This window comes from Aythya marila (assembly GCF_965140915.1).
Source record: "Aythya marila genome assembly, chromosome: 1".
NCBI lineage: Eukaryota > Metazoa > Chordata > Aves > Anseriformes > Anatidae > Aythya > Aythya marila.
This window is the reverse complement of record NC_139042.1, coordinates 137171136-137192604: the sequence shown is the minus strand read 5'-3', so window position 1 is coordinate 137192604 and position 21469 is coordinate 137171136. Positions and strand designations below refer to the sequence as shown.

Sequence of the window (21469 nt, the reverse complement as noted above, 5' to 3'; positions counted from 1 at the left end):
ATATTTTGATGAAAGCCAGGTACTGTCACTAGGATGCTCATGCTGATGTCTCTTGTATTTGTTTGATAGTCTCTCTTCTAAGGTTACTGAAACCTTTCCAGACTTCTGGCTAATTTCAAACTAATACTTTAAAAAAGAAAGGAAAGGAAACTAAGAAAACATACATAGACAAAGCAGTCCCCTTGTACTCAAGCCACAGAACCATTTAATTTCTCTAAAGTGTAGAATTCCCAATATTTCAAGTCTGAATTTCTGAAACAATCAGCCTTCTTGGATCATCTGTTTGCATGCAGTTCCACTCCTCCCCCTATCTCCCAATCCCCCCACAAAGTGGGAGAAAAGTGAACAGCAATCCTTAAGCTTAAATATTTCTTCAGCTTTTTCTAACACTTCATGACCCACTGTGAACCCTGTCTTGACCCCAGCCCATGTGGGGTCATGACCCACAGCTGGAAATCACTGGCCTAAATCAAAGATGTTATTTGGGCTGCTTCTCAGAGGTGACTTGGCAGTTGTCCACTTCTGTGGCTGTGGTGCACTCTTGGAGACTATGATCTGAACTGCCAATCATGAGATGTTATGCTTCATCCATATCAGAGAGTTTGCCCCACAGTGTTTAAGGAGAAACAAAGAGCATACAGCATAAAAATGAGGCTTCTGTTTAAGCTGTTGGCCTGTTATGACTCCTGGGCCCTCAAGCTGTTTTCTTCCTTATTTAATTTTTATCACAAAATGACTCAGATGCTAAGACTACTTTTTAGCATTACAGTCATTTGGCATTGATTAGATACAGCATCCCAGGAAAAAGAAAAAAAAAAAAAAAAAGACCCAGATGAAAAGAGGGCATAACATTTAGAAGAGGGCTGTGTGTACTTTGGATGTTCTCTGACAAAGAGATCTGCAGAGCTGGCAGCAACAGAAACATGTTGAAGCAGAGTGCAGCAAAAATGATCAGCAACTAGGAAAATGAAGTATGGATAGTAGTAGAAAAGGAAAGCACAAGAGAGTACATAAAAGAAGATCCAAGCAGAGCAGAAGCAGTGAAGAACATACTAACATTGCCTCAAAGAGGAGAAGAGATATAGGGAGGAAATCACTGGGAAAGAAATCATGTGACTTGAAAAGGGGAGGCAGTGACAGTTGATTTATTTTAGTTTAAGAGCAAGAGAGACAATGCAGAGCTGACAGAACTTCCTTTCTTGGCCATTCACTAAGCTATCGGGTCTCAAGCCTTCATACTCTAACCTGGGAGTGACTGACCTGTCAAACAAGGGTATGCCACGTTATGGTTTTCTTTCTCAGTCTAGAGATTACTGTTGTAGGTAGGAACTCATCTAGAGCCTGGTAGTGGTTGATGTCTCTCAGGCAAACTGCAGAGCCATCTGCTACCTACAAAGCTATTTCTTGCCCTTATGACAGTCAAGAAATTCCCAGGTCTGCTGGCATCAAAATCAAAGAAATGAGAACTGTTGCTTCTCCCAAATCCATTTTCTGAGGTGTCCCAGTTCAGAGCTCCTCAACTGCTTTGACCTTGCTTCTTGCAATTCAAAATGCTTGTTCTTTGGCCCCGGTGATATCAAGGACAGACCTGTGCCACTGGTTCCCAGAAGCACATTAGATTAGCTTTTCAGACCCATTTCCTTGGCAGGGTGTCCTCTCTTTATTATCCTCTTCCTTTAAATGGGCACTTGCAGTAAAGACAGTTTCTCTGCCCAGATTAATTTGGACCCTAAGTATGCCCAGGAGCAAGTTCTGTTCCAGAAGTGCAGGTGTATGGCCGCTCTGGCTAATATCCCTCCTCAGGGACACCTGACTGGCCCTAGCTGACAATGAGCAGACAGGCTATGCCCAGGATTCTGAAATATTATTGTTCTCTTTCTGTGGCATAAAAATAACAAACTGTAGAGGATGCTTACTTCATTTTTCTCACTGTTTGACAGCATTATTTGGATAAAGGTTGCCCGTGATCTTTATTCTGCAGCACTCTCTTGACTTCTGAACTACAGATATGTTCTGGCTAAACTTAACTTTGGCAGGTACGTCACATAATCCAAGACTCTGCCCTCTTTACAGAATACCCTTGTGCTTCTTGCCCCCTTTTGTCCCTCATCCATAGCTTCCTGTCTGGTTATTTTGTGTCTGGGAATTTTCCATTGGCTCAACATCTGCCTTCTGAAGATACATTTAGAGAAGGTGTTATCTTAAACTTCAGTCAACTTCCTTAGCAAACCTATTGTTTATTCCAAGTTTCATTGTTAACTCTGAGAACCTTCCACTGTCTTTGGTTTGTACTTGGTGTGTACATGCTACGGATCCTGTCAGCAGAAATAGCTAACTTTCTTATTTTTATCTGAGTACTTAAGTGCCAATAAACCACTGCAATTACTTTTGTTGTTTTAAACAACATTTTCTGTGATATAGTTGGTCCCAGCATCAGGCACAGAATGTCTCTTCCGGGAGAATAAAAAAAAAACTATTTTCAGGCATAGTTTATCTTGAAAAATAGTTATGTGTGATTGTTACTTTTTCCTTTGAAAATCAGTAGCACTAAACAAGATCAGAATTTTGATGAAAGAGAGGTACTTTCTGCTTGTCACACATTTTTGGTTCTGATATCACATGACAGAGAAACTAATGTGTATCTGGTTTTATATAATACATACAGAGAGAAATGAGATGCCTTTGGTTAGCAAATTTTATTGTACCAAAATAAAGGTCAAGACCTTAGCAAAAACCATGAAGGTTCAAGAGAGTGTACAAAAGGTCTCTCCTGTTCCATAGGATGAGGCGTCACCATTTGATCCCATTAATGTCACAGATCAAGTTTCACATCTCCGTTGTACATAGGACACAAAACTGAAAGTGGTCCTACCAGATACATATACAGTCTGGACTCAATTTTGCCTGTCAATGTGTATCCACCAGATTACAATTCCAGGATTCATACAGTCTCCACATGCTAGAAGCAATGGAAAAAAAAGTTTTCTGCAATACCTCTGTAAGTGTCCCTAGCCATTGCTAATTTTACCCACAATGGCATGATGGGGAGTCCATTTTAGCCTTTTCTCCAAAGAACTTTAAAAACCACCAGGATCTTAACAACTTTGATTTTAAAAATATCTCTCTAAAGTCTTGGTCTTCTGCCTATTTCCACTATTTTCTTTGAGACAATGTGCCATTTTCACTATTTGTCTGCTCTTGAAAATCCATACACAAAGATGTATATAACATAAAGAAAACTGAAAAAAAAAAAAATAAAAAGAAAGAAAGAAAGAAAGAAACTAAAATTTGAAAGAAAAATAAAGCCCAACCAGCTTTCAGGATTACCAGTATTTGTATATACATTAACAAGCTGAAATATTCTATCATGAAGGAAATGAAATAATGAAAACCATATATGTTTGCATGTTATGAGTGTCAAATAGAGAGAATTCAGTAAGAAATCTCATGCCCTTTGTTAGGTGAATATATTTGGTAAATCATGTTTTATAGTTGAATGTTAATTAAATAAGCCATAACTAATTTGTGAGATTTTGACTGAATGCCAATATTTTTGTTATATATATGACATTTTAATCAACTTCATCTCTGAACTGACACTCTGTTGGAAAAGAAAATTTCCATCTGACCTGCCTTACCAGTGGGCAAAAAAGGGAGAATGAAGTGGTCTAGAAGCAAATTTCAAAATTTGACAAAGTCTGGTGAAATATAATGAAATAGTCAAATTAGATGTTGAGAAGGAAATAAAAACTTTTATTACGTAACTGATGGGGTTCCCTCAGATATGGTGTGACTTTGATAAACCGTACAGTAAGTAAACTACTCAATCAACTTCCCCTTATTGCTGCAAAACACTTGATATGAATGGTCTGCTCACGATTCATTAAGTCCTCTGAAAAAGTAAGGGTTGATTCAAATGCTTTAGCTCTGCCTTGTTAACCTTGTTAGTACTCAGCGAATGGCAATGAGCTGAGAAAGAACAGAGCTCATTTGGCGAGCACTCTGATTTACAGATCCCTGACGCAAGGACACTATCTTTGGAACATTTATTACAGATGTCAGAACTGTAAGTCTTTAATCACCATGTTGTTAATTAATACCCTATTTGTTAGTGTCACAGATTGAATACTGGATGTGCAGAAATTCCACATGTGAAAGTACTTAATATAATCATGTAATACTTTAGTGAGGTGCTGCTCAACTATCAGTCTCTTGGAATGTCAGGTGGTGCCAAGAAAAGCATTGCAAGTACAAAACAAAACAAAACAAAACAAAACAAAAAAAAAAAAAAAAAAAAAGGAGAAAGGAGAAAGGAGAAAGGTGAGATGGTGGGTAGGATTTTCATTTGAACTGGCCAATAAGGGCTACCCCTCTGGCTGGAAATGCTTGGGCTTGCACTATCTTTTGTCACTGGTGGGATATGTACTATGTGATTCTGACTGCACAAAAGGTTTCTACAGAATAATTAAAAAACAAAACAAGAGTCTGTATGAAAGAGAAATGTCTTCCATGCAGATGACTCACTATTTCTAGGTTGAGAAACAATTGCCAATTTCTGCTGCTGTTGTTATAAAGTAGGTACTGGAATGTTAAACATCGGCATGCAACAGTAAAGAAAAAAAAGATCTGAATAATTCAGGGATAGGTAGATTTCCTCTCAAAGAAACAACTTTATATTCAGAGAGATTGAGTTTGCATACAAGCATGCTCTGTCTTTCAAAAGGATGCAAGATGTCTGTGTGCTTTGTGTTCTTTATACTGTGCACGTATGCATCCCAACTACTCTTGAAAAAGGGACATTCTGCAAACAGAGAGGGTGTAGTACTTAGGAACCAAGACCGCTGTTGGAGTCTGAGGACAGAGAGGGATGCCCCTGCACAAAGACATTTTGACCAGAAACATAAACCGCGTGCTCTAGACCATTCTCTGAAGAAAGCCATTTCTTTCTGTTGAGGCTACACAGGGAGAAGACAGAGAGGTAGGTTGAGTGCAGAGGAGAGGGAGACCTCTTTGCAATACAAAGCTACTGCTGCATTGCAGAATTCTTAATGGGACTATGATTTCAGGTCAGTGGTAATGTGATGATGGTCCCACCTCACACATTACTTATTCTCAAATTGGATACAATGTTTTACATGACTTCTGTCTGAACAGTAATCCAGTGAAGCTTTTAAACTTCTCCAAGAGGGAACTGGTCTGTGCAATGGAAAGTCTCTTATGTCACTCCTCAAATAAGCCAGACGAGTTATCTTAGTAGCATACCTGTCCAAGGCCTAGAAAGCTTAGTTGTACTGAAAAATTTTTACTACAAAAAGTAGGTGAAAAAGAAATTTTTCTCTGTTGAATCTACGTGTGCCTGTGCACACATCAACCTGTAATTACATAGTATCAAGGCAGGTAACTATCTCTTTTCTGTATTTCATTGCTATGACTGATTGAGAAAAAGACAATCTGAACTGACTCAATAGAGGAATCAAATATTGCCATAAATATTTAACTGAAATTTCCAAACTCTCAGTCTTCAGGTGGAGGGTAAAAACTGTGTAAGAGAAATTTGTATAAGATGAAAGAAGCTTCTGTGGTGGATAATTTACCAAAATACCAAAGCTGGCTTTAGTGCTCAGGTTTTGAGGGGCTCAGAGACTTAAAATTTGGTTTTGTTGTCTTTCAAAGTAGTAAGAGAAAATTTAATTTCTAGCTATCATGATATGGTCAGTAATTGTCAGATAGTTAGAATGGCTCTGCACAAAATGTACCAGTGTAATAACACTTTCTTTAAATTATACTAATTAGATATACTTACAATGCATATAAATATTTGTTTATGACTGCTTTTGCTTCAGCTTGTGTTTCATCCATGCAGCTCAGTGGCATTTATTTCTTCCATTATTTTGTCTTTTATTTTTTTTTAAATCTGAACAGATTAAAGTGACAAGGTATGGTCTAAGCATTAATGGACACAATGTGTTTTAGTGGAAGAAGGAAAAAAAATGGAAAAAGATGGTAAGAAATGTGAGAATGATATCATGTGGAGATTAAAAAAAAAGAAAAAAAAAAAAAAAAAAAAAAAAAAGAAGTCAGAACAGGAACACTGGTATGACAGAAAGCACAGAGGACTATGGATGAAAGGAATGAGAAATAGACCACTTTCCTGCCAGGAGGAGAAGGTGGAAGCTTTGGGAAAAAGCAGAAGGAAGAAATGATGGCTGGATGTCTGTCCTTTTCAGCTCCATCAGCATCTGTTACTGATAATTTCTGTCTTTTTGAAGGAGAGCTGGTACAGTTAGCCAGCCCACCAACATAGCCAGCAAAGGAAAAATAAGAGAACAGGTTAGAAGAAAGGGAAATGCAGGGTTTTTTATATCTGATGGTAAACACTTTCATCCTTCCCTGCTGTTTGAATAATGCATCCTAATTTGACATGACTATACTGGTCACCAAGTTCATGCTAAGGTTATATAATCATAATCTGATCGTTTTTCTTAAGTTCTGCTCTGCACAGAATCCTTTTATGTGAATAAAGGAAAGAAGCTATTCTACTCCTTTTGATTTTTGGCTTACGTTGATAGAATTGTCAGCCAAGAATAAAAATACCTTTATAATCTTTACTGTTTTTCCCTTCAACACTTGTGAATTGTACTATTATTTCTTCATTGTCCTTCTATCAGCTGAAACAGAATTTGGTGTTTAATAGTATTTGGCTTTGGTTCAAGTTTATTGAAGCATTCTCCAGAAAAATGAGTGTTGTCTTCAGATCATCCCTGGCCATACATGAATGACTTCATTTTTTTTTTTTGTAAGATTCTTCTCTATGTGGAGGCACTCAGTTGGAACCCAGCCCCATCTCATTGTTCCACCTCTGTGTCATGTGTCTTCTGTGACTGGTAAGGTCTAGATTTTCTAGGAAAATGAGAATGTCTGCAGATTGTGTCTAAAAAGTTCTGTTAATATTTTCCTGATAAAGTTAGGAGCACCGCCTGCCAATTATCCACTGAATCTTCCTTTCCCAGCTGCCAACTCATCTTTGTGGAAAAGGCAAAAGTTGTAGTAATCCTTAAAGGCTGTTTTTTTTTGGGGGGAGGAGGTTATGGCATTGAGGGATTGTAGTCCTGTATAGAGTAATATTTTCTCAATATTGTATTAGATTTGCTATGTTTACAGAAAGTGGCCATGCCTGTGGCAAGGAAGGAGCTTTCAGGTACTCAGAAAGCCTTTGCCAGTCTTTTGTGTCACCTTCCTATTGCTTTGATGCTATAAATGCCCCCCTTGTCAGATACCTTCAAATGAAATAAGGTAGTAAGGCAGTCAACCTGCTGTAAATTGCACTTGAGACCTCATCTCAGTATTTAAGTGTGCCTTTCTCTGTGTTTGATGGGAGACTTTAAAGGTAAATGATGTTGCAGCAAATAGCTTGGGTGGATCAGTCTGTGACCATCTTCTTTGTGAATATACTTGCATCAGTCGGAGAGGTTAGCCTTTCTAGATCATATGAAATTCAGTCACCTGCTATTCTGCAGTAGGAAAAAAAATGCTTTTCAGAATTATGTTATCCTAATTTATGTTATTTATGTTATCCTTAATTTAACTTCATAAACTCTGCTTCTTATAGTTTGGTTGGCTGTTGCATAGCCTGCATTTAAGCTAGAACAGTAAGGATGAAGCATTCACTGGAGGCTGTCTTCTCCACTGATCATGGAGGGAATCTGAAAATATAACTTCAAGTCAACATTTAGCTTCTGGATGACTGAGGTTGCAGAAAATGTGTCCCATGTATACTGTTTTCAACACTGCTGAAATATTGCTTGTGCTCATATGAATGACTGGCCACAGAAAACTTATTTAGTGGTAAATCTTGTCTTTCTCTCTAGAAAGCTACTGTCTTTCTGCATATGCCCATCCAATGAACAGAACTAGGTTTATGTAAATTTTACACACAAGATTAGTTATTTTTTATAAGGAGTTACTGTTATCTGACTGTCACTTTAGCAAATGACATAGGTGTGTGGCACCCACACAGCTGTTGATATGGAAATACAGTATCCTCTCATTTATTCTGTTTGTTTGTTTTCCCCTTGGGTTTTGTGTATATGTTGTGTACTTGCTTGTTGAAGATTTTTTGGATTTTAAATTTTGTAACCAGCAGCAATGCACTGAATAGATTCTCCTCTTCTGACAGCAGTGCTACTATCTGAATATCATTTCCTGTAGAACAGATTACATAGAGTACTACAAGGAGGGTTTCTCTGTACTTCTGTCTAGGGTTCAACATGGCTGAAAAGTGCTGGTGTGTATCTCTGTGCTGTGCAGATGATTTGCTATCAAACTGAAAATGCAATGCATACTGGTTATTGTGGTCTTTGTGCAATGTACAATTTTGTGCAATTCAGCTGTGTTGTGTGTGCCCAATTAATCCAACACTTCCAGGAACTGTTGGCTTTACAATGTAAATGGATGGGAAAAGGGAATTAGTCCTGGAAAACTAGGACTTACAATAGCGCTAATGTTATTTGTCAATGGTGATTTTGCAGATAAATTCAAGAATATGAGTGGAACACTTGGATGCTACATCAATACATTATAAAAGAAAAAAAAAATCATGGGGAAATGAATTATTTTTTATTTGGTGCTGGCTTTGGATAATATGCAATAAATAATTATACTGAGTCATTTACATCATAGGAATTGTAAATAGGTTTCCTGGCACTGAGCCCCACTGAACCTTTGCATTAAATGAGGCAGGGTTCCTGTGGAAAAAAAAAAAAAAAAAAAGTGTATGATCATGTAATTAAAGACTCTATCATAATTAATATCCACAAGGAAGCTGAAGTAAGGCTGTGGCCAACATTAATTCTGTTGCTTTTTAACATTTGAATGTCTGCCTTTGTGTCCTTAAGGTTTCAGCACTGGTTTGAGTTTTAAGTGTAATAGATGTTTAAAACTAATGATCAGGGAATCTAGGCCTGGTAGGGTAGAAAAGATGTCTGGGATTAATGTACTGTGTTACTTTTGAAAGGCTTGGGATACCTGGTATCTTCAGGGAGATTTACTACATATTTCTAAATGCATATATTATAAGATGACCAACATTTTTTAGCCTTCAGTAAGACTTAAACCAGAAAGTAGCATAAAGCCTTGAGAAGAGTTTGGTTAACTCTTTTACGGTATTTTAGTTCCTAGTGTTTAAAACATCTGACCCTTTATGATGCTTGTTTTCTTTAACGTGTGGTCTGGAACAAGACTGGAAGAGAAAGTCATGCTGTCTCTGGAGCTGAGAATGGCTACTTAGCATCCAAATATGTAATTAGGGAGCTTTTCATGTCTTTTTAATAAGTTGTACTCATTAGTAAATTGCCAGTCTCATACCCCTCAAATGATTCAGTCTTTAAACTTGACTGGACTGGCCCAATTCCATGCAGAGCAGATGCTTTTTTGTTTCATTTCATTCTTTCCCTTTTGTTAGGGGCTTCAGCTGCAAGGAGGAAAAAAAAAATGCTAGTTGCAAATAAAAGGCAGGACAGTGAAAACATAGCTCCTCTTCTATGCCAAAAGCAGACACAGAGATCTCCCTTCCCTGTCTTTCTCTGGCTCGAGAGTAAGTATTCTGATACTGCATCACCCGTCGCTCCTCTGGGGAAAACTGAGATAAATCACAGACCCTGCATAAATAACTTTAGAATTTTATTTTTCTAGGTTTGCCTACATGGACTCTGAGGAAAAATAATGCACATTAACAAGAAATATGTAAAGTACATTAATGATCATGAAAACCAAACTGCACAATCCCATATAAAAGCTGTCACTCAAAATTATGTAAATAATTAACTTTAATTTCTTCAAAATTAATTGACCTCTAGTGTAAATTTGGGCAAACTGAATAAAAACATATTGGCTCTGAGTTAGAATGTTTATAAATCAGTTATCAAATTTCAATCAATTTCTTAATTAAAACAACTAAGTATTTGATTAATTACAAAGTAATTACAAATGAACTTTTAAATTAGGTTGGTCATATGGCATTAGGCAGGTGTTTTAGTTTGAAGTTGGACAAGTTATATGGCATAATTTCTTGAACCAGAAAGGCACCAGGCAGATACCCACAAACCTCTTCAATTCTGAAATTGTCCACAGTGTTCAGAACTGCTCTTGGCAGAACTTTTTGAATCCCTCATATTCATTTTGTATCAACTTCAGGTTAGAGTCTACAGTAAGGATGAGGGGTCCCTGTGTTTTTCTCTTATATATTCCTGAACCATATATGCTGAAAATACAGCAAACTATGCATCTGTGTCAAAGCTTACCATCTCCCTCTGGGTACATTTTTTTGTTATTTCTCACAGGATTCTCACAAGCAGATGAAATGGTGCACAAAATCTTGTGAAGACAGAACTGATTCAGTCATCTTTTTTTTTTTTTTTTTTTTTTCCTGTATTCATATATATGTTTGTACTGAGACAGCAGTACTTTAAATTAATGGGCCTTCCAAGACCTTTTGTCATCTTCTCAGGATGTTCTAGTTGGGTGAATTAAAGTACTAATCTTGCTGTATCACTTTTAATTTACTTCTGAAAATTTCTTCCCTATCTCTTCCTAAAAGCACAGCTAATCAGGGACTATTGTACTTGTGAGATGAGGGGAAAATAATTAACTGTCATTCTGAAGACAATCCTAAGAACTGTCTTCAAAATGGCATGCTTTGAAACTACAGAAGTTATGGATTCATATATACATAATGGAAAGAAAACTTTGTGTTTTCACTTCTGATAATTTCAGGATTTTGAAACAGCTATTTCAAGATGTATATGAAAGGAAAAACACATAATTATTCTCAAAATAAAGCAGAAACCAGCAAACACTATTGGTACATCTCACAACATTGTTCTGGGGACCTAAAGCATGGACATGCTTTAGCAACAGCAACCAGCCTGTAGGAAGTAGATGCCATCTTCTACTGATGCTGTCAGTGTACCTGTATCCTGCAGAGTTCATTTAATTTTTCTCAGATGTACATCAAATGCACACTCTGTTCAGCAGACCACAGGGTGCATTTGAAGATCTGAGTTGGGTTGTGTTGCCAGTGTTATGTACCTCATCAGTTGCAACATGTTTGCAATGCTTGTTATTTCTACATTAGAGGAGCATTTGCCTTCTATATTTGCGGCATGAAAGGAGTGTACAAAGAGACATAAGAGAATGCAGGAGAGTTATTAAATTCTCTATGTTTTGAATGTGCAAGTGCCAAAGGAAAAGCAAAATAACTTCCAACCTATTGCAAACTAGTCAGATATAATATACATAGACCAAAGAAATACACACAGAATGCCAAACCCATGAAGTGGGATGATAATTCAGCTAACAGTACGTATAGGCATTTAGTTTATAAGTCTTTATAAGTTATAGTCTTTATAGTTATTTAGTCTTATGTAGTTATTTATTCTTATATTAGTCTTATAAGTTATAGTCTTTAACTTATAAGTTATAAGTTTATAAGTCAAACAGATGAATTATTGCTATATTCTTGTCTGGCAAGCCTATATATTGTATTCAAGGGATGGGTATGCTCTTATAAGTTAGTTAGGGTTGCCAAAGATGTGATTAAATTGGAGGTTGCTGTACATACATAGTTAAGAAAATAGTTTAATACCTGGAACTTCTGGCAAAAACAGTTTTCCTTTTAGATCCTACAGGATCCTCTCCCCCTTTTCTTCAACAAAAGCTAAAATTTCAAAAGGAAATTTTAAAAGCCCTGATAGCCCCAGTCTTATTCAAAGAAGGTCTAGAGAATCTGCCTGATAGAGGGAGATGCATGTGCTGAAATGATGTGTTACTATGCCTCCTGATTCTGGGAAGAATTCTTAAGATCCTTCCAGCTACCTTATTCTCTGCAATAACCCACACAGATTTTGAAGACCTGTTTCTGTTTCAAGTGTGCCTTGAACCACTGTACACAATCCCTGCAGCCCCATGCATGTGGGGAGCTTTTTCAGTCCACACACTTCAAATCAGGCAATCTTTTGTGGTCCTGATGCAACTCTAGACCAGACAGCTGAAATAAATCCCAACTGTCTAGCACAGGCCCAGATGTCTGGCTTCAGCCACAGGCTCTCCCAGTCAGGCAGATTAACTTGTATAGATTACTCATTGTTTTTAATGTTCATCCCTATCTAAACCATTCAAGCATGCAGCTTTCCAAAGAATGGAAAAGAATGGGAAAGGAAAGAGAATGGGAAAGGAAAAGAGAAGAATTAAAAATTTCCTTTCATATCACTGAAATCCAAAACCTGTACAGTCCCACTATTTCTCCCATTCCTGCTGAATTTATCAGCAGTCACTTCTTTATCTTGCTGTGTGCAAGGTGTATGGCGTATCGTAAATTCAGAAATGACCTAGAGTAAGCACCAAGTACTTTTCTTTGTTCTGCCTCCAGTTCAACTTCTGTCTCGTTAAATATGGGGAGGGAATCAGGTGAGTCTGTGGTGGGTTTGCCCCCACCACATGGTTAATACCCACTGAGTATGGCAGAAATGTTTTCTGAATATATTGTTCTCAGTGTGCTGGCACAGTTGCCACTTGTGAAGCCTATAGTCATGCTTTTTGTTATTATTATTGTTATTATTTACATCTCAAAGTGTGATCATTAATTTTTCATTTCAAGTCACCTTAGCAAGCAGCAGTGTTGTCACCCTCACTGATTTTTAGGTGCTAAGGCAAGCCTCACTAGAGACATGCACGAGCTTCTCCAACAGAGGTGTGGCTTCCATGGAAGGAAATTGATATGAAGCTATGATTATTTTCTTGGCTTATTAGTGGTTCACAGTAGGTAGGACTTAAGGAGGAGGCAGTGGAAGGAATCCAGCAAATGACAATGAGGTTGAAAGAAATGTCTCTGAAAGCAGTTGGTGAATTGCCTGCTTCCTAAAATCAGTATAATGAGCAGATACTAATATTTTGCTTTCTATTTCAAAAGATTTTAAGGGACAATTCAGAAAGCCTCATATTTAGAAAGAAAACAGTCTATAGGAATGATAGCAAACTTTTCCTACTTGAACCAGAGCAGATAAATTGAATGCTTATACATAGGTTCTTTGACTCATTTTTAAGCACAGTTTCAACTTTAACTGGTATAAAGAGGCACACCTGAAACATGTACTAAGAATGTATATTAATGTCTATAGATGTCACTTAATAACTAACTCACTAACACTCTGTTGAGCCATACCATTTGGATTTTATTTTCTGTTGCTCAAAACCAAGTATTGGTAGAAAAAGCACAAGAAAAAGCATTGTAACATTTTACAAAGAAGGTGATTATGTAGCATCAACAGTCTCACTCTCTGCTATCTCTGGGGACAAACCTGTCTGAAGAACAAAATCTTGTTCTAATTCTTCTGTTTGCTGATGACTCACAAACCTGTTGAAAAAGACTTTGCCTATCATCAGTGTCATAATCCAAGTGGAGATCAGCAGCCCAGGCAGCCCTATTTCCAATAACCACTTCCTCTCTGGTCCCAACAATCACTGATAACTATCTAATGGTGGGTGTACAACATCCTGTCCCATTCACAACTGGAGCTTTTATGGTGACTTTGTATTTTCAAATCCTGGGAAAATGTGGACACCATATGACAGAACTGCCAGTTCTGTCATGAGATTGTTGGAAAGTGAACCTGAAAAGCATAGTGCAAGGACTTCACACTAATCTATAAATCCTGTATCCTTGGCTGATCTAGTTGTCTCATGTTGTTGGGACTGTGCTATTATTATATACATGTATGTAACAACAGCTTCTTGTAACCTGCTTCTGAACCATCCCCACACACACCTGCTGACTTATTCTTGCCAGTTCTCAATACAATATTTACTAAAGCAAAATTGATCTTTTCATGTGGACACATGCTTTTCTCTTAGCTCTGAGCTTCTGAAACAATGGAAAGAAGAAGAGGTGTTTTTAAGTTAAAGCCAGGTGAAATTAACTGAAGCTGGGGACATAAACTGCTTAATATGTCTTAAATCTGTCACCTTTCAAAGAAAATAAGGAGTTTTATCTTTAGATTATTTTTATTGGCACATTTTCCATTACAAGAGGGCAATTTGGGAAAATCCAGAGTTTTTCAGGAAGGAAGATTTTATGGGCTCAGGAACATTGAGTGGAATCTGATCAGAGCATACTTTTTAGTCTGTCTTGACTCACCTTTATCTCTTTCCCTGTTCCAGGAATGTCATGAGCAAATGGGTTTAGTTCTTACAGGTCTGTGATTATCAGAAAACCAGTACCTGTGTGCTGGTCACAGAGTTACTGCAACAGTGACTCTTAGTTACTGACAAGGTAAGATAGATTTTAGATACTGTTTTTCAGTTCCCTGAGCAGAAGGGCCCTGCTTTCTATTGCGAAGTTAAGGATGAAAGGTTAACTATTTCAGGCCTTTCAAAAGTCAGACATTTTGTTGCATTTCTTAGAAAATGTGGGGCTGACTTAGTGTTCCTCATTCGGCTAAGTTTGTTTGTTTGTTTTTTTAAAATATTCTGGCAGATCTTGATGAGGTGTCTTGTACCTCCTTTGAAATAGGACATGATTAAGACATAAATTCATCCCTAACTTGCAGAGAGAGATATGAGCAGGCTGTCATGCCCTCTTCATACCTTTCATCAGTTAGACTTCTTACACTTGGAGCAATTGCAAACTCCTCCAACCTATACATGTCAAAATATCTCCTTACCTATAGTCTCATCTGGCAACTACTATCTTGGCAACTACATAACGAGTGGAGAAGCCTGCACAGAAATATGGTTTTATAACCCACATAAACCTGCCCACAAACTGAACAAAGTTATTCTCTGTTGTGTGACTGTCTGGCATATATTTGTCCATCAAATTCATGTCCAGGCATATGAAAATGAAGTTGTTACCCCATGTAACAGTTTGTGTGATTCTGAATAAGACCTGCTTTTGTTGGCTTGTTTCTCTTGAAAAGATTAAAAATACAATGGATGACTGAAAGAGGAAAATCCAGTGATTGCACCCATGGGCTGGATAGCAGAGTTCTGCCACTCTGGCAGTTTGCAGTAATTCAGTAGTGTTTAGGACGATAAGAAAGCAATTTAGTGAAAGTGAGGTAAAACAGTTAATACAGAGCAAGATAAAACTGCAGCTAATTCAACCATCAGGAAACTGACCACTGAAAAATGGTCCTGATATGTCATTTTGAGTCAGTCCAGGTTGTGATTTTACTCAATCCACTCCTTGTTTAAGTTTCAGTGCTAAAAAGACCATTTGTCAGACTGTCACTCAAACAAACTTTATGCAACAGATACAAAGCAACCATAGTACATTACTCTGGTGCAACAAGACACAGAGGCCCTTGCCAGTAGAGTTTTTCTTATACTGTTTGTATTTCATCAACCTTTCCAAAAGATAAAGATGTGATGTTGGTGGGAAACAAAATCCAGTAGTCCAATGGTGTTTATCAACTGGTTAGAGCCAGAATTGTATGAAAAGACAAACTGAAAGTGAGTAAAGACAATAAACAGAATGATAGATGTATTGGCACCTATTTGCATGTTATTTCAAGTCGTTGACAGGCTGGGATATAGCCTGTGCATATACAAATGTGCTTTTGCCCTCACGTTTTTGCCATGCATTCTCTCTGCAAGCAGCAGTGTAACTCTGGCACCTAAGTTCAACAACAACAACAAAACCAGCTCAGTAGAATACTGTGCAACAAAATACTGCTTACAAGCCTTATTACTTTTCATAGTATATAGTCAGTAAGTAAAGAATATTCATATAAAAATCTCTCCTAGCTTCAGCAACCAAACACATGCTTCTATTTTAGATGAGAAATTGAAGGAAAGAAGCATACAACAAACAGTCCTTTTAAAACAAGAAATCTTCAAGAATAAATTGTGATTCTTTTCTACTTCACAAATAGCCACACTAACATCTCTGAAACTGTTACATGAGCTTTCATTACTGTGAATAACTGTTCCCAAACGTGATTCCTAACTGGCATTGAAAAAGTGATCAATTTGAAAAGTAAGGCAAAAAAGTCCACCAGTAAAAATAAATGAATAAATAAATAAATAAATCACCTTTTCCCACCAGACAAAAACTGGAACTGACAGAAAAACAACTCTCTGTTACTGCAGCTGGATAGCTGATATTCAGAAAAGAGAGGAAAAAAAAATATGTTATGATGTCAGGTAATTTCTCAGTGGAGAGGAGGAGGACAGATAAAATCTGATCCATAAGCCTTTCAAGTTTTTGGAACTTAAATCAAGTAACTATGGGGCTAATCTAGGTGATATTGATATTAATGCAAGGGTTAACATATAGCTAAGGTCTATAGATTAAGAGTTGATTTTTTCCATTACTCTATAAGCACACATAAATCACAAAGTGTCTGCTACCTGGTGTCCCTCACTGTCCGATATGAGAAGCTGGTTCAGATGATAGATGAAGAAGGTTGTTTTCCGCATTTTTAAGAACATATGCCTTCTTATACAAACTCCTACAAAGCTACTCAGCAATGATCTTTCCATTTAAACTTTTTGATTTTCACATTCCTCTAGGTTTGTGTTTGCTATGTTAAGGGCTGCAGCATGAGGGAGATTATTGTTTCTTTAAAGGTACAGAATGTAATACAGTTGAAGAAGCCATCTCAAAGATATTGTAACAGGCACAGCACCAGAAACGTGAAATCAGCCCAGCAAATTTCAGATGAAACCAATTTAGGATGATCTGATGAGAACAGATGATAGAAAACAAAATAATAATTGGAAGAATTAAAAAAAAAAGGTGAGCTAAATAATCATGTGCTAAATAATCATGTGCTAAATAATCACGTGCGAAATAATCATGTGATTCCTTCCAAAATTCCAGCTCTGACATCAGCTACACAGTGGAAAGCTGTAGCATGTTACAGTGGGATTCAGCTTGCTTAACTTTTGATGTCTAAATCTCCAAGCTGTATTTGTCTACAGTGCTTCTTCCATAGCATTATAACATAGATGTAAGGCTAGGCAAAATGGACTGTTTTTTGGAAGTGCTATTTCTCTCCACTGCTTTGAGAAAGAAGCCTCATTAACACAAAGGAGGCAGATTCTACATTTATTTCAAGTTAGAAACCTAGCTTCATATGGTATTTTCAGAGCAGAATCCTACTTGAGATGTTTATCAGTCACACTGTTGCTGCATGTAATGGCAGCTGGAAATGGTCTGTAAAATTTAGGGCAAGTTTTCAATGACAGATTAATGTTCTTTAGAGGTGTGAGATTATTTTTGACAGCACTTACCCTGGCAAAAGCCCTAATGTAAACAAAAGTTGCCTGGCATACAGAGTAGGGGTTTGATTGTTGCTTTTTCTATCTTACTTAAGAAAGTGGTGTAGGTTGTCCGGGTAGCCCCTCTGAGTAAGTATGTCTTCAGTGCAAGAGAAAGCATCCTTCATGGATGCAACAGGAAACCCAGCAGCATGCTATTTATGTGCTGGAGGTCATATTGCTCTGGGCTACAAGGTAGGGAAACAAACATACCTAGCATAGGTAGATACCTCTTCTGCATCTGATTTCCTTGGCCTCTTGACACCGTTCAGGCCAGTTTCACCCTGCTCCATGAAATTGCAACCAAGGTACAACTGGGCAGTGGTTTCTAAATCGGGGCAGGCTGCTATATCTGGCATATGAGTCACAGAGAAGAGAGGCCATCGCTGTGTTCTGCAGGCTGATGAGACACCTAGCAGGAGAGGAGTGCGGAGAGTCATTAAATTAGTGTCATGCTTATTGAGGGGGCTTTGACAGGCCTGCTGCAGAAGCAGCCTGGCTGATAGATTCTAACTCTGATAGATCCTAACTGGAATAAAAAATGTGATCTCACTCTCTTACAAACTCAAACACACAAAATTATTTTAGCCTACTGCCAAGTGTTTTAAATATGGAAACGGACAAGCTAAACCAGACCAGTTTCAGTAGACTAGCCCTTGCCTTCTGTTCTAATATCTCCCTTCTGTGAATTTACTTCACAGTGGCTCTGCAATGTTTATTATTTTCTATTGCTGTCAATGTTTATTATTGTTTATTAAATGTTTGCAGTATTAAAAGCACTATGTAAGAGACACATACTGTAATTTGACCCAGATATGGATTGGTTATGCAAGATTGGCCCATGTGTTTTGTAATGAACAAAAACCCTTTGATTGTAGAAATGGCTCGTTGCAAAATACATTTATATATATATAATATATGCTTTTATAAAACAGTTCTAGAGTAACTAGAATGTGTAACCTTTCCATGTTCTCTGGTTCTCTTTAGTCCTGGCACATCAAAGCAGCAGCCACGGGGAGACATCTGTCACTAGTTAATGTCATGGTTATGGAGGTAGAACCTCCTCTTCTGTTTGGGCCAATGTGGTCAGCCCTTTGATGGATGTGTTCAGCCTTCATCCAGTTTGATCACCCTGTGCAGCCCCTTGTTCAGATCTGCGTGTGAACAAGAATGTCCTGACCTGAGATCCTTTTTAATACAGCAGGGATCCGTGATATAAACCATCAAAGGAAACCTTTGATCTTTTGACTATCTCTTCGTCATTTGCTGCACAATGCAAATAATAATGAAAACAAAGCTAAGGAGCAGAGCAGCCACATTAAAGAATCAGGCTTGTTGCTGGCAATGAAGCTAATCACTGAGGTTTTATCCTATCGTCAGACTGAAAAAGAAAGGGGGGAAGGGAAGAGAAAAAAGAGGAGAAAACAAGCTGTGCTCAGCCGTGAAACTTCTTTACTAAACTGAAATATTCCAGGACCACTAGTTATTTTATGTCAGAGAAGTTTATGAGAGATGCAAACATGCTATCACTCCTTAGAAGTAATTTAACAATTAACTTGTTAAATTAGCAATTTAATGCTTTAATGTTAAATTAGCAATTTAAGAAGTAATCCTGATTATAGTGTATTTACTATTGTTTGTTTGTTTGTTTGTTTGTTTTGGTCTAATATGTACAGAAGTATTTTAAAGTAATGTAGTTGTACTGGAGCCTTCACTGCCTCTTCTCTATAAATTTTTTCTTCTCATATCCTCCTCCTCATTGTAGGTGCTTGGGATAGAAAGCCTGTTGATTCAGAAAGTGAGCATATCAATTATTCTCATTTAATTTTGTAAAATTTTCTGAGACCTGTAAAACCTCACAGAATGTGCTTGACACTCAGAGTGTGAGGAAGCAGGTGTGTGCATATGCAAGTATGTCTGTGAGTGTGTGTTTTTCTGTCTGCATGTACTTTTGTGAACATACTGAAGGAATCTTTCAAGCCATGATGCTAAGCATGTCTGTTTGTATATGTTTGTTCTCCTACATTCATCTTGCACATGATTATTTAGCTTAGGTTAAGTTATGATCTGAAAAGACTTGATGTTTTTAATTCTTTTTTTTTCCTGAGCAAATATAAGCAGCCTAGAAACACCAGTAATTTTCCCCTTTTGGGTCTGTTATCGGTATCTCCAAGCCCTGTTCAAGCAGTCAAACTGTCTCCAGGGCTTTTAATATTATACAACTTCCACAGCCTATTTCCAGTGCCCAAAACGGGTCACTGTTCTGCAAGGTATCAAAGCAGATACAGTAGACTAAATAAATACCTGATAGATATTGGACAAAATGATCCCCATCACCTTTGTGTTGGTCTAAGTGAAAACCTAACTCAAATACTTGAGTATGTTCAAGAGGAAGGAAGTCATACATAAAGAGGCCAAATTTATTCAGAATAAATTAATAAATTCAAAATATTGACTTCAGTGGAGATATTATGACAAATTTGTTAAACTCACAATCTATATTTTAGCTTCTCTGAACCATAGAATTCAAGGAGAACCTTCAGCTTTACTAAATACTGAAGCTAAGTGAAATACCCTGGGGACAGATAACTTTGGGTTAAAATTTAAGCCAAAAATCTCCAAGGAGAAACTGTAATGTGTGACCAAAGGAAAAGCTGACACAAAGAAATTTTTGAACTAGGTAAAAAGCAGAGTGATGCAGAAGCTGCAGGTTTCTGTCATGGGAAAAAAAAAAAAAAAAAGAAAAAAAAAAATTTGGGAGGGGGGGAATTACTGCAGATCATAACAAAAAGTAAAAAATGTCTATTGTTTTATTGAATGGAAATTTGGATATTTTCAAACAACATCCAAGAAAAGAGGCAGCAGTATGATCTTTAAGGTCCCTTCCAACCCAAGCCGGTTTTATGATTCTATGAAAAGATACAGCAGATTTAGCCATGAGGAGGGCAGCTGTAGACAGACAGGATAGACAGGGTGTCAAGCCATGCAGTAAGCAAGTTAATCAAAAAGTGTACATAGATTTTTCAAAACTTTATCTGAAACCACCATGTCCCTGCAGTCTGTCTCCATCTTATCAAACCAAACATCTCTAAAAGCCCTTTTCTCATAGGAAAATATGTTATCAGCACTGGTCTGATGAACGTTGCTAGTGATTGCAGGGAATTAAACATGTTTTGGTAGGGAAGCTCATACCAATCGATGTGAAAGGATTCATTTTTTGTTGTCTACCTAGAAGTCTGTGATATTCTTTGCAATGTTGCTTAGGTTTTTTGTTTGTCCATTCATTTGTTTGTTTCTGGTGGTGGTGGTGGTTGGTGGCATTTGTTGGTTGTTTTTTTTTGGGGGGAGGAGCAGGTACTAAAAGTAAAAAAAGTCAGATTTTGGCTGAAAGGAGGCAAAAATTCTTTCTGGATCACACAAGCAGCTGTAAAAAACACTGAAAAAAAGGAAAACAATTGATTATTATCCCATTTAAAAGTCAGAGTGATTGGAATAGAAATGACTGGTGCTTAGTCCAGGTGTCTCCAGCCCTTGGCTTAAGACCTTTGTGGTGAGCTTAGTGGGCTTAGTCCCTGTAGCTGAAAATTCACATCAGGCAGCAGTCTTCCCTCAATCTGACTTCTAAAAAAGATTGCTAGGCTCTTGAGCATCCTTCAGCCAGATGAATAGAGGATCCCTGGAGAATGAGAGCTATGGAGATTAAATATGTAGGAGAAAGAAGTTCTTAAAACATATATGTCTTACAGATCAGCAAAAACATGTAACTCTTCCTGCCACCTTTCTGGAGAGGCACAGCCAACTGCTCACACCATTTGCATCCAGCCCAACAAGCTATGCCGAATGCCAGTCAATGTGATGATACAATGTCTGTGATACTGCTGAACAGCTACAACAAGCCCATTGTCCCCTCAGGCACTTCCCCTTCAGCAACTGAACTCTTAAACGTCTAGGAATCATTAGCGGAGTAAACCCAGGCAGAGAGCTTTGCAGCAGGTGGTGCCACCTGTGGTTGCCTAATCCTGTCCCAGAAGAGACACACAGCCATCACCCAGTTGCAGAGGGGTCAGGCACTGCATGCTGGTGAGCCAGAGCCACACGGGAAGTGAGCTGGGGCCATGGCTCAACGCACAGGGTTTACACACCGAAGTTGTGG

At 37.7% G+C, this 21469-nt stretch overlaps 1 protein-coding gene across 9 annotated transcripts in view; it reads left to right on the top strand.

Annotated features, from left to right (window-relative positions):
• The window catches only part of LOC309884532 (potassium voltage-gated channel subfamily KQT member 1-like), a 527319-nt gene that overhangs the window by 381000 nt on the left and 124850 nt on the right, over positions 1-21469 (top strand). For 2 of the 9 annotated variants that reach the window (XM_082773607.1, XM_082773608.1), the window contains exon 19: positions 6802-6884. The exons of the other annotated variants lie outside the window; for them this stretch is intronic. In XM_082773607.1, the coding sequence (XP_082629733.1) occupies positions 6802-6884 (83 nt within the window). The remainder of the gene's footprint in view (positions 1-6801; positions 6885-21469) is intronic. 9 annotated transcript variants of the gene reach the window in all.